Source organism: Hibiscus syriacus, unplaced genomic scaffold (assembly GCF_006381635.1).
Source record: "Hibiscus syriacus cultivar Baekdansim isolate YM2019G1 unplaced genomic scaffold, ASM638163v2 tig00005939_pilon, whole genome shotgun sequence".
NCBI classification, from domain to species: Eukaryota; Viridiplantae; Streptophyta; class Magnoliopsida; order Malvales; family Malvaceae; genus Hibiscus; species Hibiscus syriacus.
In genome coordinates this window covers 781,545-799,610 of record NW_024062073.1, presented here as the reverse complement: position 1 = coordinate 799,610, position 18,066 = coordinate 781,545, and the positions used below count along the sequence as shown (strand labels likewise).

The window sequence follows — 18,066 nt, the reverse complement described above, 5'->3', positions numbered from 1 at the left end:
GAAATCAGATTATGAATTGCCATTAATAATATAAATAAATCTATTGATAAGTAAAATAGAAGATGTGACGCTACTAGCGTGAGCCTATTTAGTACAAATTTTGAATGGTAAAATTTGTTGCTAAAACCACTTAATAATACAAAATTTGACAACGAGATTCTTATTTGTATTTTTTTGTTTGCTTTTGTTTTGACCTTACATAAGATGATAACAATGCTGTCCTTTTCAAATATTTTGTTTAATGAAAATTTTAATTTTTTATTTTATTAATTTAACACAAAATAGAAAAAATAGTCCATCTTGATTAAGATATTCCCTATTTTATGGAAAGTATATCTAATATTTCGTTAAATATTTATTTTAGTTTCTTTAAGAGTATTTAGTCCCAACATTTTATTTTACGACAAAAATGTCTATAAAATTTGATAAAATATTAACTTTGGCCTTTAATTTTGGGGGCATTTTACCCCTGACGTTTTATTTTAAGGTTAAAAACCCTATTTGAAGTATTAATAGTTTGTTGACTAGTAATTTTCATCCACGGATGGATCTTTTTTGTATCAAAATGAAACGTAAGGACCAAAATACTAAAAAAAAAGCTCATAATATCTAGAGGTTTATGGTTTGAGCACGCCGTCTGTAAGGGTATTTGAGTGTTCATTGATAAATAAATTAGAATTTTTCGAATATATGCTATACCTTATAACCATTTCAGATTAATAAAAAAACAATTTATTAACTAATAAGTTTTATCCGTAAAATAATCGAAATGACTATTTAATCGAACATTTTACATATATTTTTTAATCATTATACCTAGGGGTGTATTCGGTTCGGTTCGGTTTGGTTTTTTACCAAAAATTAAACCAAACCGAAATAAACGGGTTTTCAATATTTAAACAGAAACCGAAACCGAATAGTTAAAAAACCGAAAAAACTGAAACCGGTTTTTTCGATTCGGTTCGGTTCGGTTTATCAGTTTTTCAATAAAAAAATCACTTGAAACTATATATTTTTTTTTACAAAAATTACCTATTCGGTTCAATATGGAACAAATGGGTTCCATATGGAAAACCCGAACCGAACCGAATCAAAAAAATGAAGCCTTTAAATCGAACCGAAAACCGAACCGTTTAAAGCCAAACCGAACCGAATCGAACCGTTTTACTCGATTCGTGTCGATTTTTCGATTTTCTCGATTTTGTTGCTCAGCCCTAATTATACCTCTATAAAACGTGCACATGTTGTTGTCCAATTTTATTCGTTTATTGTTCAAACAATTTTCAAATATTAAAAAAGAAAAGAAAATAAAGAGGAGTAAAAAAAATACAAAGATTCAAAAGAGTCCAACGTGGACGGTGCCTTCATATTTTTTTCAGCCTCAAATAGCTCCTTTGTCTGCTCCAAGCCTCCTAACTTAATGTAGTCTTTGCTTTCTTTATAAAACCACTCGTTAAAACCAAAACCCCAAAAAGGAAAAAAGGTAAAATAAGTATTTAGTATCTAAACTTTCAAATCTGGTATATTTTAGTATTTAAATTTTCAATTTTTTTAAATCATACCTAACATTTAGTTTTTGTTTCATTTTTGTATCCGTCATTAAAAATTTAATAGACGGTTTGATGAGACATAGCTCTGGGTGGGTGGACGAATGATCAATTCGAATGTTGGACCACGAGAGAATGACAAGTTGACCAACATAGTCCAGTTTTAGACCCATCGAATGGTTGGGGACGAAGATTGGAGGATGAAGAAGTCGAAAAGTCTATTGTTAATTTGGAGATTGAGCTATTTTTCGATTAAACATAGGTCGAAATCTTGTTTAGGGTTAAATAGGCGCATGTTGAAAAGTTTGAGCTTCATCAGTCGACGGATGCGATGGCCGATGACTATAGACGTAGCTGGCGAGCCTCGTCGGTTAAATTTTTAACGACGAATAATAAAATAAAATAAAAATTAGATATTAGGTATTGTTTAAAAAAAATAAAAAATTTATGTATTAAAACGGATGAAAATATTATGGATACTAATATCGTAATTTATCCCAAAAAAAAACTTTCTTCTTCAACCCGTTCACTCACCATTATAATTCCATTCATCCAACTCTTTCAATTTACAAATCTCAAAAAGCAAAGAGATAAAGTCAGAGAGAGAAATAGAAAAACACTTCACCCTTTACATACATCCATACCACTGCTCAATAATTCACTTTTTCTTTCCCATCTTTTTTAATTTCCCAGCTTTGCTTTGCTCTCTCACTTCCCTTCTTCAACCCCAAATAGGTACCCTTGTTCTTCTTATTCTTCGATGATCATCTGTTTCTGTTCTCTCTCTTATGCTTTGATCAAGGGAAAGACCATTTTGCTTTCATAGCAACTTTTTTTTTTTGGCTTGTAACTTGTCTGGATCTCCATTTTTTCGTCTTTGATTTGATGCTTGTTGATCTGGGTTATGCTTGATCTTGTCTTAGTTTTAATGGGGTTTGTTTCTTTTTTTTTAAATTAACTCTCGTCCTGATCTGCTTGTTTCGTTTTTTGTTCTGTTTGATGATAATGTTTTTTTTGCTTGTTGAATCTGTTTTTCAACTATCTATTGTGAATTTGCAAGTGTACTGGAATTTGGAGAATTCAGTTTAATGATAATAGCTATGGAAATGAGTTTATTTCATATTGTAATTGAAGATTATAGATCCAATGATCTTACCTCTGACCCAAAGTTTTGAATGGTTATTGACTTGGTCCAGTTCTGCTTTTTGATCCCTTGATTGATCGAGTTAAGTGCTTCTTGGATTTCTTATTTATGGCTCTGAAACATTCTGTTTATATGTGTGATCAAATTAAACAGTGTTGATTCCCTCAAAGTTCTTAGTGTTGGTTGAATTTTACCGATTCGACTATTGATGAGTTTATTCTCCAAAGTGCCCGGAAGAACTGCAAGCAAAGGTTTGAAAAATCAGACATGTGCAGATGGTTTTCTTATACTAGTATGCAAACAATGGACGATTGGTTTAAGGAATAGGAGTTCATCAAATTTATTGTTTTTTGGGCCAGAAGAATAGGAGTCATTAATTTCCGACACATGTGAAGTTGGCAAATCTGTGCATATATTGAATACATGATTATTTTCACTTTAAGAATGCTGATTGGAGATCCCCAGTTTTCATCCTGAAGTTTTTGAATTCTGCAATGCAAGATGCATGGACCAAACACTTTCATATTTCTGGAATCGAAAGGTTGCTCCTAGGCCTTTTTATGGTGGTGCAGCATATATAATTGTAGTAAGAGATCAACTTTATGGAATGAAAAAATATATATATGGTAGACTTAGCTTTTTCACTAGTTTTAAGACCTGAATTGTCCAAATGTTAGTCTTAGGGTGGTAATTATCTGTAGCAACTGAAGATACAGTTAGTTTTAGTAGACTAAATAATTCATGGATCATTTTGAATGGACAGCTAGATTTGATTTTGGGAGCACAACGATATATGGCTCTAATGCATGGATTGTACTATTTCTTAGTGCATCGGTTTGAATGGGAGTTTCCTTCTCATGTGGATCGACTTCCAAAGCATTAACACAAGGGGAAGGTTTTTGTACTCATCAGTTGACCTTGCTTTAAGGGATTCCTTTAAGAAGATTCTCACAACCAAAACCATGAATTTCACCAGCCAAGTAATTAGTATACAAATGGCAGTTTAGGGAAGTTGTCCAGCATGCTGACCTTAAAAGAAGGTCCTCGAGAAGGCTGGATTGCACTACTAAGACTATTAATGTTATTTACAATTGTTTTAATTAGAACGGTACATGTCAAGTGAGCTGGTTTGAATGCTAGGCATAAAGACGTTTTCTGAAATTTTAATGCTGAATCCTGACAATACTAAGTCTTGCCAACATTGTTTTGTTGAAGATTGTGAAAAGCTGTTTCTTCTCTTGAATTGCTTCTGTTATGCAGGGTGAACTTATTTTTTTACTTTTTCTGTAATGCTGATTATTATTATGTGATATTTTATCAGGCTTAAATTGGAATATGAGTTGATTAACAAAGTATTTTATTTTGAACTGTAATCAAACTTTTCCTTGCATGATCTAATACCTATATTTCTACAGTAAGATTTGTGCGCTTCCAGACTGCTAAAGGTTGGATTCAGAAGTTGAGCTATACCTTTTTTGCTTAAGGAAACAGTTATAGAGAAGAATTCCCAGAAATGTCTAGCTCTTCAAAAGTTCTGGATCCTGCATTTCAGGGAGTGGGTCAAAGACCGTATCCTTAAATTGAAGGGTATAGCAGTTGTGAAGTTATGGATTTAATTTTTTTCCCAAAATCTTTTTTAAGAGTATATTATTTACCTTTAAATTAGAAAGGCCACAATCAATTACTAAGTTTTTTTCCAATTCCATCTGGTTAAAATAATTATGAAATTTCTGTGTATTTTTTTTCTGCGAGATGTGTATTCACATTGCATACATGTCCACATAAATTTTCATGTAAAAGCTGTTGCACTTGACTTCTTGTAGCGGGACTGAAATCTGGCGTATTGAGAATTTTCAGCCAGTTCCGTTACCGAAGTCGGACTATGGAAAATTCTACATGGGGGATTCTTATATCGTCTTACAGGTGCAGACTCTATTTCTCTCTCACATGCTTTTTCTTTTGTAGATTCTCACCCACATAACATGCATTTCTCTCTCCCATTCTTTTCCAGGATAAATCATTAAGGTGAAATACTGCATCTTTATTTATTTTTATCTCATTTTGTATTTTACATGTTTTTTTGCAGACAACATCTAGCAAGGCGGGTTCATATCTGTATGACATACACTTCTGGATCGGTAAAGATACTAGTCAGGTGTGCTTTTGCTTCGTTCACTTAAGTTGTTAAGGATTTAAACATTCCTCCAAATGATCTGAAAGACTGAAACATCATTTGAGAACATGTTGTCACATGCAGGATGAGGCTGGAACAGCTGCTATAAAAACTATTGAGCTAGATGCAGTACTTGGAGGGCGTGCTGTACAGCAAAGGGAACTTCAAGGGCTTGAATCTGATAAATTTTTGTCGTACTTTAAACCTTGCATTATCCCATTGGAAGGTGGTATTGCTTCTGGATTTAAAAAGCCAGAAGAAGAAGAGTTTGAAACACGGTTGTATGTCTGTAGAGGGAAGCGTGTTGTCAGATTGAAGCAGGTATCTGATGCTCTTTACATAATCTTGATTAATCTGAATGGAATGAAGCAAGAATAAAAAAGTTCCATAAACTACTTATAAATTATTTAATATGAGATTATTGTGGGACAGGGAAATATCATTTTGTATTATGCTCTTTGCAGGTTCCTTTTGCCCGTTCTTCACTGAATCACGATGATGTATTTATCCTGGATACTCAGAATAAGATTTATCAATTCAATGGTGCAAACTCTAACATTCAAGAAAGGGCAAAAGCATTAGAAATTATTCAGTTTCTAAAAGAAAAGTATCATGAGGGAACCTGTGATGTTGCAATTGTGGGTAAGGGTGCATGCATTTACAGTATGGATGATGTTTATCAAGCTTTTGTACTTCTGTACAAGTATTGATTTAATTGCTCAAGCTTTCTACTTCTCTACAAGTATTAATTTAATTGTGGGCTAGGTTTATTTATTTTTCTCTATCTGAGACTTGGACTTTTTCTGTCTACACTATATATGCATTTTAATATAATCAATCACCCTGCCAGATGATGGTAAATTGGACACGGAGTCCGATTCAGGTGAGTTCTGGGTCCTCTTTGGTGGTTTTGCTCCAATCGGCAAGAAGGTTGCCAGTGAAGATGATGTTATTCCTGAAAGTAGTACTGCTAAACTTTACAGGTATTTGTATCTTCTTTTCTTTTTTTTTTTCCTTACTTAGTTTTTCCCCTCCAAGTGGCAAATTGAAGTTTCAAGCGCATCTACAATTGTTATAGAGTTAGATACAAATATTTAATATTTTATTTATATGTTCGTATTAGTGTTTCAGTTTGTTAGTGATTGCGACCTGATTAAAAAGCTTTTAGCCCCCAACCTCTTTCCCAAATGAAATTGTTTGGTAAAATTAAGCAATTGTGTTAAGACCCATTCATGGGCCTGGGAGACTGAAACAACACTCATAAGTTTTCTTTTTCCCCTTTGCTGCAAGCGCACATCAAAGGCTTTTTATGTACTTGAAATCCTCAAGATTCCACAGATTTCGGTATTTCCTTTAATATTTTACTTTTAAATAAAACCCAGCTGTGCCATTCCAGCTAATATTAACCCTTAAGTCAATCAATGTGTATGAAACCTTACTAGTTCAAAATCAACAAACTCTGAAACTGTCATCTATTATTTCGAATTCTAAAACATGTTCTTTCAGTTTGTCCTCTTTGTTTTTTGTGGTCTTGGAATTCTTATAAATTATCTTTACAGTGCAAGAAATCTAAAATCAAGTACTTTAATGTGTTATCAAGAATGTTATGACTAGTTTTGAATTGAAGAGGCAACATTATAAGGTTAGCATTATCTAATTTGTGCTCTATATCAATCTCCTTTCTTTATGAAAAAGGGAAAGGAGAAAAATATAATAAAATAACATGTTAAGCTAATTTTATATTATTTGCCAGACAGTTTTCAAATATTCTTGTCACCTTGATAATGGGTAATGTAGATTAACTAAACTTTCTTTCTTTGGATGCTTGCTTTGAGTTAGATCATTGATTTAGGGGTAAATTTAAGCGAGTCCTGATTGAAATCATTTTTGGTTTATGATCCTACTTTTTCTAAACTTGTGTCTCTATCAATTGAACATTTGGAATCACTGGCTTGTAGCATAACTGAGGGCGAGGTGAAGATTGTAGAAGGTGAACTATCAAAAGGACTATTGGAAAACAACAAATGCTATCTACTAGACTGCGGCGCTGAGGTTTTTGTTTGGGTTGGACGGGTGACACAAGTAGAGGACAGAAAAGCCTCCAGTCAAGTTGCTGAGGTAGAACTAGAGGCATTGCATTGATTTATTCATGTATTTCAAGAAAGTTAATCCTATTTCCCAACCTTTTATATCTAGGACTTTATTGCTAGCCAGAATAGACCAAAAGCAACACGCATAACCCGGGTCATCCAAGGGTATGAAACCAATTCATTCAAGAGCCACTTTGATTCTTGGCCAGCAGGGTCTACAGCTCCTGGTGCAGAGGAAGGAAGAGGAAAAGTAGCAGGTTTGGATCGCTTAATAAGCTACAAATAAAGCTATTACATTTTGTGGTTGACAATATTGATTTTTTTTTACTTCTAGCTTTGCTGAAGCAACAAGGAATTGGTGTCAAGGGGACGAGCAAAAGTGCTCCTGTAAATGAAGAAGTTCCTCCTTTGCTTGAAGGCGGTGGAAAGATGGAGGTCGAGTTAATTTTCTTCTTTTTTGTTGGTTTTTGGCATTTGACTTTAAGATACAGACTGTTGACATGAGTGTGGTTCCTTTTTTTATTTTTCCAGGTATGGTGCATCAATGGCAGTGCCAAGACACCGTTGCCAAAAGAGGATATTGGTAAATTCTATAGTGGAGACTGCTACATTGTGCTTTATACCTACCACTCGGGTGACAGGAAAGAAGATTACTTTCTTTGCTGTTGGATTGGAAAGGATAGCATTGAGGTAATTTGCATCATTCTTATCTTAGTTTGAAATAATGTTATTAGCATGTCCTTTTTCATTCATCTTATACTTTTTTCTCGCGATAAAATGCTTTCCAAGCCTCCCCCTGAGATGGAATTTAGAATATGCCTTCCAAATTTCATGCACATAAGAAACATAGATTGCTTCTTAAATTGGATTCTTAAGATGCACTGTTTATTCAATGGCATTCATAGGTATCATTAATTTTGGTGGCTTGTAAGTCCTGAAGCACCTCCAATTGAACTATTGATAGAGGATTGAATTCTAGTTGCACCTATTTGATTCTATAATTTTAAGATCAGGCTATGGAAATACTGAATGCACACCACCATACATATATAGAACACTTCAGCAGCACTTTCAGTTTAAGTCATGAATAATTAGAACAAATATATGTGGTAAAAATCTGTAAAATACAGAATTCTATGCAGATTCAGATTTCAACAATTGGTGCTGGAAACTTATCAGTGTTTAACAAGTCCTAATCTGGATGGATTTCTTTATTGTACAAAGTAAACTATAATTAATGCCCGGGAATTAAGATTACTTGTAAAATTAAACAATCAAATGAAGCTAAATTGAAGAAACATAAAGCCCATAATCCTCGTGCATTCTAGAATCTGACAATACCATAGCACTCGTGGTACCTTGAACATAAAATTAGAAGCAAAAGGAAAACCTGACATCTGTGGTAAGAAATTGAAAAGTAACTTGAAGGCTGCTTTTTCCCCATTGATGATAGTGCATTAACCATTACATGTATTGCTTATGATACTAATTGCGCCTCATCGTTTTTGTTTCTTAAATATAATTTACTCGGCTAAATTTCTTTGGAATAAGTATCACCCTTATTTTCATTGTTGATTTTTGAGAATTTGGCAATTTCCGTATACTTTGCTGTGCTTAAATTGTATGGGAATTGATTTCTAGTTCATTCAGTGGTAACAATATCTACTCGATTTGGCTTGTTACTGCATTGAATCTAAATCCCTCTTTTTCCATTCTTAATGTTCTCTGCATAGAAGAAAGGTGTTTATGTGGTTACATGTCAACTTGATGGACTTCCTTCTGGTGGTGGTCACTCTCACTATTCAAAATTTTATTTGACAAATAGTTTCTTATATTTCTTAATTCAGGAAGACCAGAAGATGGCTGCTCGACTGGCTAACACGATGTGTAACTCACTTAAGGGCAGGCCTGTTCAGGTAGCATATTACCTTCAGCTGAGTAACATGATTCTAATGCTTGTATTTCTAATATATGCTTATTGCAGGGTCGAGTCTTTGAAGGAAAAGAACCACCCCAGTTCATTGCACTTTTTCAACCTATGGCGGTCCTTAAGGTATTCAATTTGACATCAAAGTTTTAGAATATCATTATCAATTGCTTTTGAATATTCGGCTTAGAATAGGAGGGAATCAACTAATTTCCCATGGTTGATCCCTATCTAGGGTGGTCTAAGCACTGGCTACAAAAAGAGTATAGCAGACAAAGGCTTGACGGATGAAACCTACACTGCAGATTGCGTTTCTCTATTTCAAATTTCAGGAACCTCCGTGCACAATAATAAAACATTGCAAGTTGATGCGGTATGCATTGTTTGGTTATTTTGTACGTTTTTGCATTTTAAATTTATGTTTGGCTGGTTTTGGGTTTCCAAGGAAGACTTATTTTTTCCTTAAAACTTGCATGCAAACCAGTTTAATTTTGTTTTGCATGTAAGTATTCTTTAGACCCCATTGAGTACAGGATCTGTGTGCTCTTTTCTGTTTTTGCTGAGAAGTTGGTAATTTTAACTTTTGTTTGGTTGAAGAATTTGATTAAAAATCTGGAAGTCAACTTGTAAATGATCCAATATATCTATGCTTTTAAAATATTCAAATTCTAATCTTTCGAGGACTTATTGTTTTTAAGCTCAAAAATATACTTGCTTATTTTTTATTCGTTAGTGCTGCAATTATCTGAAACTAGACTGAAAAGGTACCATATGCTAGATGTATATATATATATATTTTCAGAAGTCAAGAATTAAACTACTGTGAAAACTGAAAAGAACTTGTTACTACAAGTAGCCTTGTTGGACAAATGCTGGCCTGGAATGCTGAAAATATCAGATGAATATACATTGATTTGTGAAGGTTAATTTTACAACTAAGAGTAGCAAACTAGTTGATGTGAAATCAACTAGGATGCAATATATAAAAGCCAAGTTTTTTCTCAAGGAGACTTAGTTAAGTGCTTTGGGACTTGGTTAAGTACTCCTAACCTGGTTTAACTCAAGAAAAAAGAAACATTAAAGCTTTGGGAAGTAGTTAAGTGCTTCTAAACTGGTTATGCATGTTGAAAGGCACATAAAACGACCAAAAAGGCAATTTTCCTTCACTCTATCATTTTACTAATAGTGACTGTGAGATGCAAGATACTTTTATTTGACATTAAATGTGTGGTGATGACAGTATTCCTGCAGTTTGTTGCCGCGATGGAGCTGCATGATTACATATTCCTTTTGCATCCTGACAGCAACACCTCATTTTTGTAACTATTGTTCAGGTGGCAACATCTTTGAACTCAACTGATTGTTTCCTACTGCAATCTGGATCTTCAATGTTTACTTGGCATGGAAATCAAAGCACCTATGAACAGCAGCAATTAGCTGAAAGAGTTGCTGAATTTTTTAAGGTATACTTTTTATAGATGCTTATTTTTTGACTTTATATTGGTACAGTCTAGCATATCTAAGTTCCAACTAGTTGTGTTTACCAATCTATAAATTAACTAATATATCTGTGTGTGTGTGTGTGTGTGTGTGCCTGTATACCCTGTATCAATAAATTAGTAAGATTTAATTCTTGTATAATGATTATACTTCTTTCAGTTGAGTGTTGCAGTTTTCATTTATTACAGTTCCAGCTAATTATACCTATTTTCTGCTTTTTGAGATCTAGTTGTTTAGGTTGCTACAAATTCTTTTTCCTTTGAATCTCTTCTGAATACATAACAGGAAATGATAAACTATACTGAAAATTGAGCATTGTGAGATGGTTGTCTTTAATCCTTGCAAAACTAATATTTTTTCTTCTGATTGAACCTCCTTGATAAAAAGTCAATAGCAACACTGTCTAGCTGTTTCGAACAACTGCTTCTCCCATGTCATTCGATCATCTAATAATGTTCTTTTGCATTCAGCCTGGAGTTGCCCTCAAACATGCTAAAGAAGGAAAGGAGAGCTCTGCCTTCTGGTTTGCACTTGGGGGGAAAGAAAGTTATACCAGCAAAAATGCAGCTACAGAGGTTGTCAGGGATCCCCACTTGTTCACCTTCTCTCTTAACAAAGGTATCTTTTCTTATTCATAAATATGATTCGCTTCACTTTCATATTTTTGCTCTAAGATTTCTTGCTGTTTCCCCTGTTTATTAATGATACTTTAACCATTCTAACTGTTCTTTGCATTATTTTGTCTGGTTCCACATGGATGTCTCAGGAAAGTTTGAGGTGAGCTTTTTTAATTTAATTGACAGTCGTTGGTACAGATATCCAAGTGTTTTCTATATGTAAATCAACATTCTGTTGTGCAGGTTGAAGAAGTTTACAATTTCTCTCAGGACGATCTCTTGACAGAAGATATTTTGATACTTGACACACATGCTGAAGTGTTTGTTTGGGTTGGTCAGTGTGCTGACCCCAAAGAAAAGCAAAATGCATTCGAAATTGCCCAGGTATGAATAAAACATTGATTCCTCATCGTTTTATCATCTTCCAAGATACTTGTTGTTCATTTTGTAAGTTCTTTGTAGAAATACATAGACATGGCTTCATCTCTAGAAGGCTTGTATCCACATGTTCCACTTTACAAAGTTACTGAAGGAAACGAACCCTGCTTCTTCACAACATTCTTCTCATGGGATTCCACCCAAGCTACTGTATGTGTGCTCATGACTGGTTTTTATAACTTTATCCTTAAGTTACTGCCGATTCAATTAATGTTAGATCACTTTTATCTTCCTCAGCAACAAATGTTGAGAATTTAAAATTTAAATTGAAGTTAGAGTGCCCCAATTAGGGGTGCTTAACGAGTTGAGAAGCTCGAACTCAACTCGGTCAAAACTCGGTAAACGCTCGACTCAAATTGGCTTGATTCGAGCACGAACTCGACTCGAGACCTTAACGAGCTGAGCCGAGCAAAGTCTAACTCGACTCGATAAGTTCGCGAGCAACTCTTTAATTTTTTAAAATATATTTTTAGTAATTACTTCAAAATTATTTCCTTCAAAAAATAAATCTAAATAATAATTATTAATTTATTAATAAATACTAATAAATAATAAGTTAACTAATCTATTATTTTTAATAAATAATAAAATATTATTAATTAATAGTATTATTTTAATACAAAAAAACCCAACCCTAATATCCTCGAATAGTATTAGTAAATTTTATTTTTAGTTTAAAAATAAGGTAAATTTTTAGTGAGCTTAATGAGCAACGAGTCGAGTAGCAAATTTTTTTAAAGAGCATGAGTTGAGCACAATTTTGACGAGCTTAACAAGCAACAAGTCCAGTCGAGCAGCAAAATTTTTTAACGAGCACGAGTCGAGCACTGTCCAACTCGCGATCGACTCGCTCGATAAGTACCCCTAGCCCCAGTGATGGAAAAGTAGGAAGGTATGATGTATTAACGTTGGATCTAACCAGAGAGGGAGTTCAATATTTTAAGAAAGTGCAATACACGTCTTCCAAAATTAAGAACTTCTCATATCTTGAACATTACTATTATCCCATTGTTGTCCCTCCTCCCCCACCCTTACCCCAAAAAAAAAGAGTTATACTCATACTGGAAAAATTATGAAACCCTATGTTACTGACATGGCCACCCGTCCTTTCATGTATGTTGCATTCAGCTACATTTGTTTGATATTTATGCTGTAGGTGTTCATTGTGGATACAGGTGCAAGGAAATTCATTCCAGAAGAAGGTGGCATTACTCTTTGGGGCTAGCCATGCTGCAGAGGTAAATTTTTCTTTAATTCACATGAATACACAGTTTCTTTCTGTACAGAGAAACTTGGATCAAAAATATTTATGGTAGTTAATTTTAGCTTCTTGTAAGGAAAATAATTATTTTCTATATATGAAGTTATGATGGATTTGGAAGCATCAATGAGATTGTGTTCTAACTTTTTTTTTTGGCTTTTCCAGTACTTAAGGTTGCTAGGGATTGAATATTGTCATGGGAACTAAGGTTCCAACATCCTGCCAATAGACTACATAGTTGTGTTATAATTTTTTTTCGAAACGGAAAGTTCTTATTCATAATAATAATTATACATTGTTAGGGGCCTCGTTAAGAAACATAGTTGTGTTATAAAATTACAACTTTTTGTGCTGTTGGATAGATTTTCCTTTTGGCTTCCTGTTATAACCTTTATTCTTTCTTTAATGTGCTTATCCAATGTATATGGTTGCCAACTCAACTCAGAAAGTGAATGTCTTTAACTTCTAAGATGAATTTATGATATTACATATGTGACGACTTGATGGAATTGAACATTAGCATGGTTGCCTCTAAAGAGGAGCCTTTGATCCTTTTGGATAATAATTCAAATTGGTAAATTAGGAAATGATATTAGATCTTATGTGAAGATGAAAATGCCTCTCTCTCTCTCTCTCAAAACGGTGATACTCATGAACTAAACTCGTTCCCTGACTGATGGTTTCCATGCTGTTGAGACAGAACAAGTCCAATGGGAACCAAGGGGGTCATACACAAAGGGTTTCAGCTTTAGCGGCCTTGTCCTCTGCATTTAATCCTTCTTCTGCCAAATCAACCCCTTCGGTAATAAGCTGCTTATGGCACTAACTTTTTCTAACTCTCTCTCTCTCTCTCTTTTTCTCTCTCTGTGACTATATACCTACATAAATGTATATATGTACATATATTTAATCTTGACCATATCTACTATAGAATCTCAATTAATAAAGCTGAAAAGTAGCTCGTAAGTTGTACCTGTTGCACTTCCTTGTAACCAAACTATTTGGGCTTTTTATGGCAATCGATTATTATGTTTGGTTCTTTAGTGGATTGATGCTGTGAGGTGCTAAAACTACTATAAACCGACCTAATGAGTTTTCCCAAAAAGTGTGGAAGGGGTTTATAGAAACATGAAGATCAATGTCTTACAAGATTGCATGTTGGTTTTATTTACTACGCTACTGCACAGAAGGTAGTCTTTGTCACAGCTTATCGCAATTGTGAACCCTAGCCGTCCCAATTTTTGCCTCCTTTCACCTTTGACTTGCATTTGTAGCTGCTGCATGAACTAGTTGACTTTAGTTTTTACTGCAAAAAATAAACAATTGAGTCATCCCACCATCCAAGTTATACTGCGATTTTCATCTTATGGAAAAGAATATTTGCTGTAATGTGATTTAAATTATTACTTATTTTGCTAATGTTCCTTTGCATATGTTCAAAGTTTCATTTCATCCCTGAATTGGTCAAAAGGCTTAAGGTCCCTAGTTGTTGAAACATCTTTTCTTTGACCTTTTATCATAGATACAATAGCCAATAGGTGTTGAAATTTGACACATCGGGGAATGGTGAAACATCATAACTTCCTTATCATCTGGAAATTAGGAATTGACAGTTACCATTCGAAGCAGAAAGTCTTAAGATTCGATTAACGTTACCACCTTAGCAAAATGTTTACTTAATGGTTTGGACGAGGCTCAAATTTTATACTATGATGGGGTGAAAGTACAATAATAATCTTCTTGGAACTTTTGAAAATTGTCAATTGTACTTTAGCTGCACGACCAAGTGGATCCAAGAAGAGTTCCAAACATGACAACAAGCCGCTCTATACTTGTTTACTGTATTTATGCGTTCTGTTTTCTGGGATTAATGATTCTCATCCGTGCTCTGCTTATATAGCTGGATCCGGAAAGGCAGAATGAAAAAAAAAGTTATCCTTCTAAAAGTGGAAAATGGTGAATTAGATTTCTTTTATGCTTTAATTCTTTAATTTGCCCTGTTAGCTACATGTTCTATTTTTTGCAAAATTATATTTGTTTTCTCCCATCTCCTTCTAATTTAATTTATAATGCATTTCATTTCCCCTTATTCAGTGGCCTAAATTATTTGTTATTCTTGTTCCATCAATAATGTTTGTTTCAACTTTAGTCAGTTTGTTTGACCCTTCTGTCTTTGCATGTTACTTGATGCAATTTATTATTGTTTCCTTTTCTTTAGTTTCCATTTCTGTCTATACACATCATAATATGTTGTTGCTTTTCGGATTTCACAATCATTCGTGAAGTTCTATGTCTGTATTATGAGAATTTGAAGCACTCACTTACGACGCTTACATGTCAAGTATTTGATATGTGCCATTATGGCAGGCACAGGATCGAACCAACGGAAATCAAGGAGGATCTACACAGAGAGCTTCAGCTTTAGCTGCCTTGTCATCTGCATTTAATCCGTCATCTGCTAGCAAAATCTCTACCCCTAAGCCTTCCAGCACTAGTCAGGGATCGCAAAGAGCGGCAGCTGTAGCGGCTCTTTCTTCGGTTCTTACTGCTGAAAAGAAGAAACAGTCACCTGATGCATCCCCTGCAAAATCCACTAGCAGTACTCCTGCAGTAACCAGCCCACCTCGTAAGAACCCCCTTCTACTCTTTGGACAGCGTCATCTAAAAACATGAACCATTGTTTTCGGCTGATTCAAAAGAAGTAGCTAAATCTGATGAGTAAATTTGACCCGTCTTTTCATATAATTCTGAAATGTTATCTAATGTATTCGGATTGAACAGCTGAAGCAAAGAGTGAAGTGGACCCTTCTGAAATAGAGGTTCCTGAAGCCAACGAGACTGGTATAGTATCCGAAACCAATGGGGAGGATTCAGAACCAAAGAAAGAGAGCGAGCAGAATGAGAACGGGAGTGGAAGCACTCAAAGTACTTTCAGTTACGATCAGCTGAAGGCCAAATCTGAAAATCCTGTAACTGGGATTGATTTCAAACGGAGAGAGGTCTGTCCCACCGTTGACGTTTTTAAGTTCACTCTAACTTCTTCCGAATATATTAACATTCCCGCTCTTCGATTTCTCAGGCTTATTTGTCAGATGAGGAGTTCAAGACAGTATTCGGGATGGAGAAAGTAGCATTTTATAAATTGCCAAAGTGGAAGCAAGACATGCTGAAAAAGAAGGTTGATTTATTCTAGAGAATGAATGCCATACCATGTCCTTCATCTACATTCTAACTAGCAAACGCTTCATTGAATCCGGTATTCACTTCTCTCGAAAATTGTGGTTTCGTTAGTATACGATGTGCTTGGATTGCGTTATCTTGTTTGCCTTTTCTGATATAGTCGTGGCTAGTATCCGATTGCGACGTTGGTTGAAAGAGTGATTTTTTTTAGCTTCCGCCCCCCCTCCTGGCGTCACTGGCTTTTGTAAGGATCACATGGTAGTATACAAGGAGAGTTGGCAGGTCAACATTCTTTCATTTGGTTGTCATATTTGTTTCCTTGTTTTAGCTTGGTGTATATGATTTGCATTTGTATGAATATATTTTCATCCATGGTTTGAGATTGAGAATATTGTTTTATGTTTTCATAACCTTCTTTTACATAGATTTTGAAGGAGGGATGTCATTTAACTTTGTTATGTTTTCTTGGATGTTTTTTTATTCTTAAACTACTGTTTTCAAGAATATCAAACACTAGTAGCTTCTTGGTCAAATTACGCGTTTAGTACTAAAACTATAAGTTTTTGTCCGTTTTAGTTCTTAAACTTTCAATTTTTCAATAATGTCTAAGGTTAGTTTTTTTTTTCATTTTAATATTTGCCGTTAAAAAATTTAGTTTTTATTTCATTTTAGTATCCGTTCAAAATTTAACGTTAAGTTTTGAATTTCTTTCTTGAAAGTTTTAAGTATTAAAATGGTTCAAAACTTAACAAGTTTAGTAAACTTACCTAAACTTGTTAAGTTTTTAACGGCGGGTATTGAAATAAAATAAAAACTAAAAGTTAGGTTTGATTTTAAAAAAAATTGAAAGTTTAAGTATTAAAATGGATTGAAATTGATAGTTTAGGTATTCAATGCGTAATTTACCATAGATTCTTTTGTAGATATCATGCATAATAAAAAAGAATTACATACGTGAAAATATAAAAAAATAACCTAATTTAAGGTTAAGATACAATGAAAATGGGACATAATTAAAAATGTTATAAAAAATATAATATTTTAAATTAGTCGTAATCTAAAATATTATTTTTTTCGTAATATTTTCTTTGCAATCAATTAATATTTTAAGTTGTAATAAAGAATGTTATATAGAATATAATATTTGAGATTACATTAATATTATATATTTTTTAAACATTTATCTTATTTTTTTTCCATGTTTTCATCGTAAATAATAACTATTAACATATTATATCAATTTTCTATTACTAGAATAAGAACTATCAACTGTCAAGTAACTGATTTATTATAAAACAATTAGGAGCGGTAGAATTCTATTCCCACATTCACAAGAGGATGCCAAAATAGCCGTAATAATAAAATGGGTAAAGTACATAAATAATCTCCTGATTATATGATAACATTTTATTAAGTCTCTTAATTATTACAAATTATAAAATGATTCTTCGATTATAGAAAATTACTTTGTTGAGTCTTTAGATTATTAAAAATTATAAAATTGTCACCTTATTATTAATTATATTCTAAACTCGTCATTTTCTATTAAAATCTTGACAACAATATACGTTGTACGTTAATCTGCTGACTGAGTTATAATAAAATCTGATTTCATAATCTTAAATGACTAACATATTTCAGTCAACATATTAATATCCAACTCAGACGATCGTTAAATTTTTAACGGAAAAAACGAGTTTGGAACATAATGAATAGTCAAGTGGCCGTTTTATAACTTTTAATAGTTGAGAGACTCAACAAAAAAAACTCCTTGTAATTGAGAGATCATTTTGTATCTCTTATTTATAAAAAAAAAAAAAACTCAATAAAATATTATACTATAACCAGAGACCATTTGTATACTTTTACCATAATAAAATCCAGCTTCTAAGTAGGTCTTTTAATGTTATCAAATTCAGGTCTTCTCTCTCTCCCCAAATGATCACTCTATCTAGAGGTGAGTAAAATTTGACTCGATTCAAAAATCAAATTTTTCGACTTGATTCAAATTGAAAAACTCGACTCGAAAAAATTTCAAATTTAAATCGAGTTGTAAAATGCAACTCGAATAACTCAAAATTTTTAGTAACTAGTAGATTTATTTTCAAGTTTGACTCGAGTCCTTGGCTTTGTATAATATATGTATATCACATATGAAAAAATATGAATAAATATATTTGTATTATATA

At 33.5% G+C, this 18,066-nt stretch overlaps 1 protein-coding gene across 4 annotated transcripts; it reads left to right on the top strand.

Moving 5' to 3' along the window:
• Positions 1-2,219: 2,219 nt before the first annotated feature.
• Positions 2,220-16,275, top strand: LOC120200367 (villin-2-like). Of its 4 annotated transcripts, XM_039201238.1 has the most exons (24): positions 2,220-2,278; positions 4,091-4,260; positions 4,515-4,614; positions 4,778-4,846; positions 4,949-5,185; positions 5,329-5,506; positions 5,715-5,847; positions 6,823-6,982; positions 7,061-7,211; positions 7,289-7,389; positions 7,486-7,644; positions 8,802-8,870; positions 8,939-9,007; positions 9,117-9,254; positions 10,216-10,344; positions 10,852-10,999; positions 11,148-11,158; positions 11,242-11,382; positions 11,461-11,586; positions 12,612-12,674; positions 13,398-13,499; positions 15,065-15,323; positions 15,479-15,696; positions 15,777-16,275. In XM_039201238.1, exons 2-24 carry the CDS (start codon positions 4,205-4,207, stop codon positions 15,888-15,890), a joined length of 2,931 nt encoding a protein of 976 aa, XP_039057169.1. In that variant the 5' UTR covers positions 2,220-2,278; positions 4,091-4,204; the 3' UTR covers positions 15,891-16,275. The 4 variants fall into 4 exon arrangements, with proteins under 4 accessions (XP_039057169.1, XP_039057168.1, XP_039057166.1 ...); XM_039201237.1 differs by lacking the exon at positions 13,398-13,499 and having other exon boundaries at positions 15,071-15,323; XM_039201235.1 differs by lacking the exon at positions 13,398-13,499.
• Positions 16,276-18,066: the final 1,791 nt, after the last annotated feature.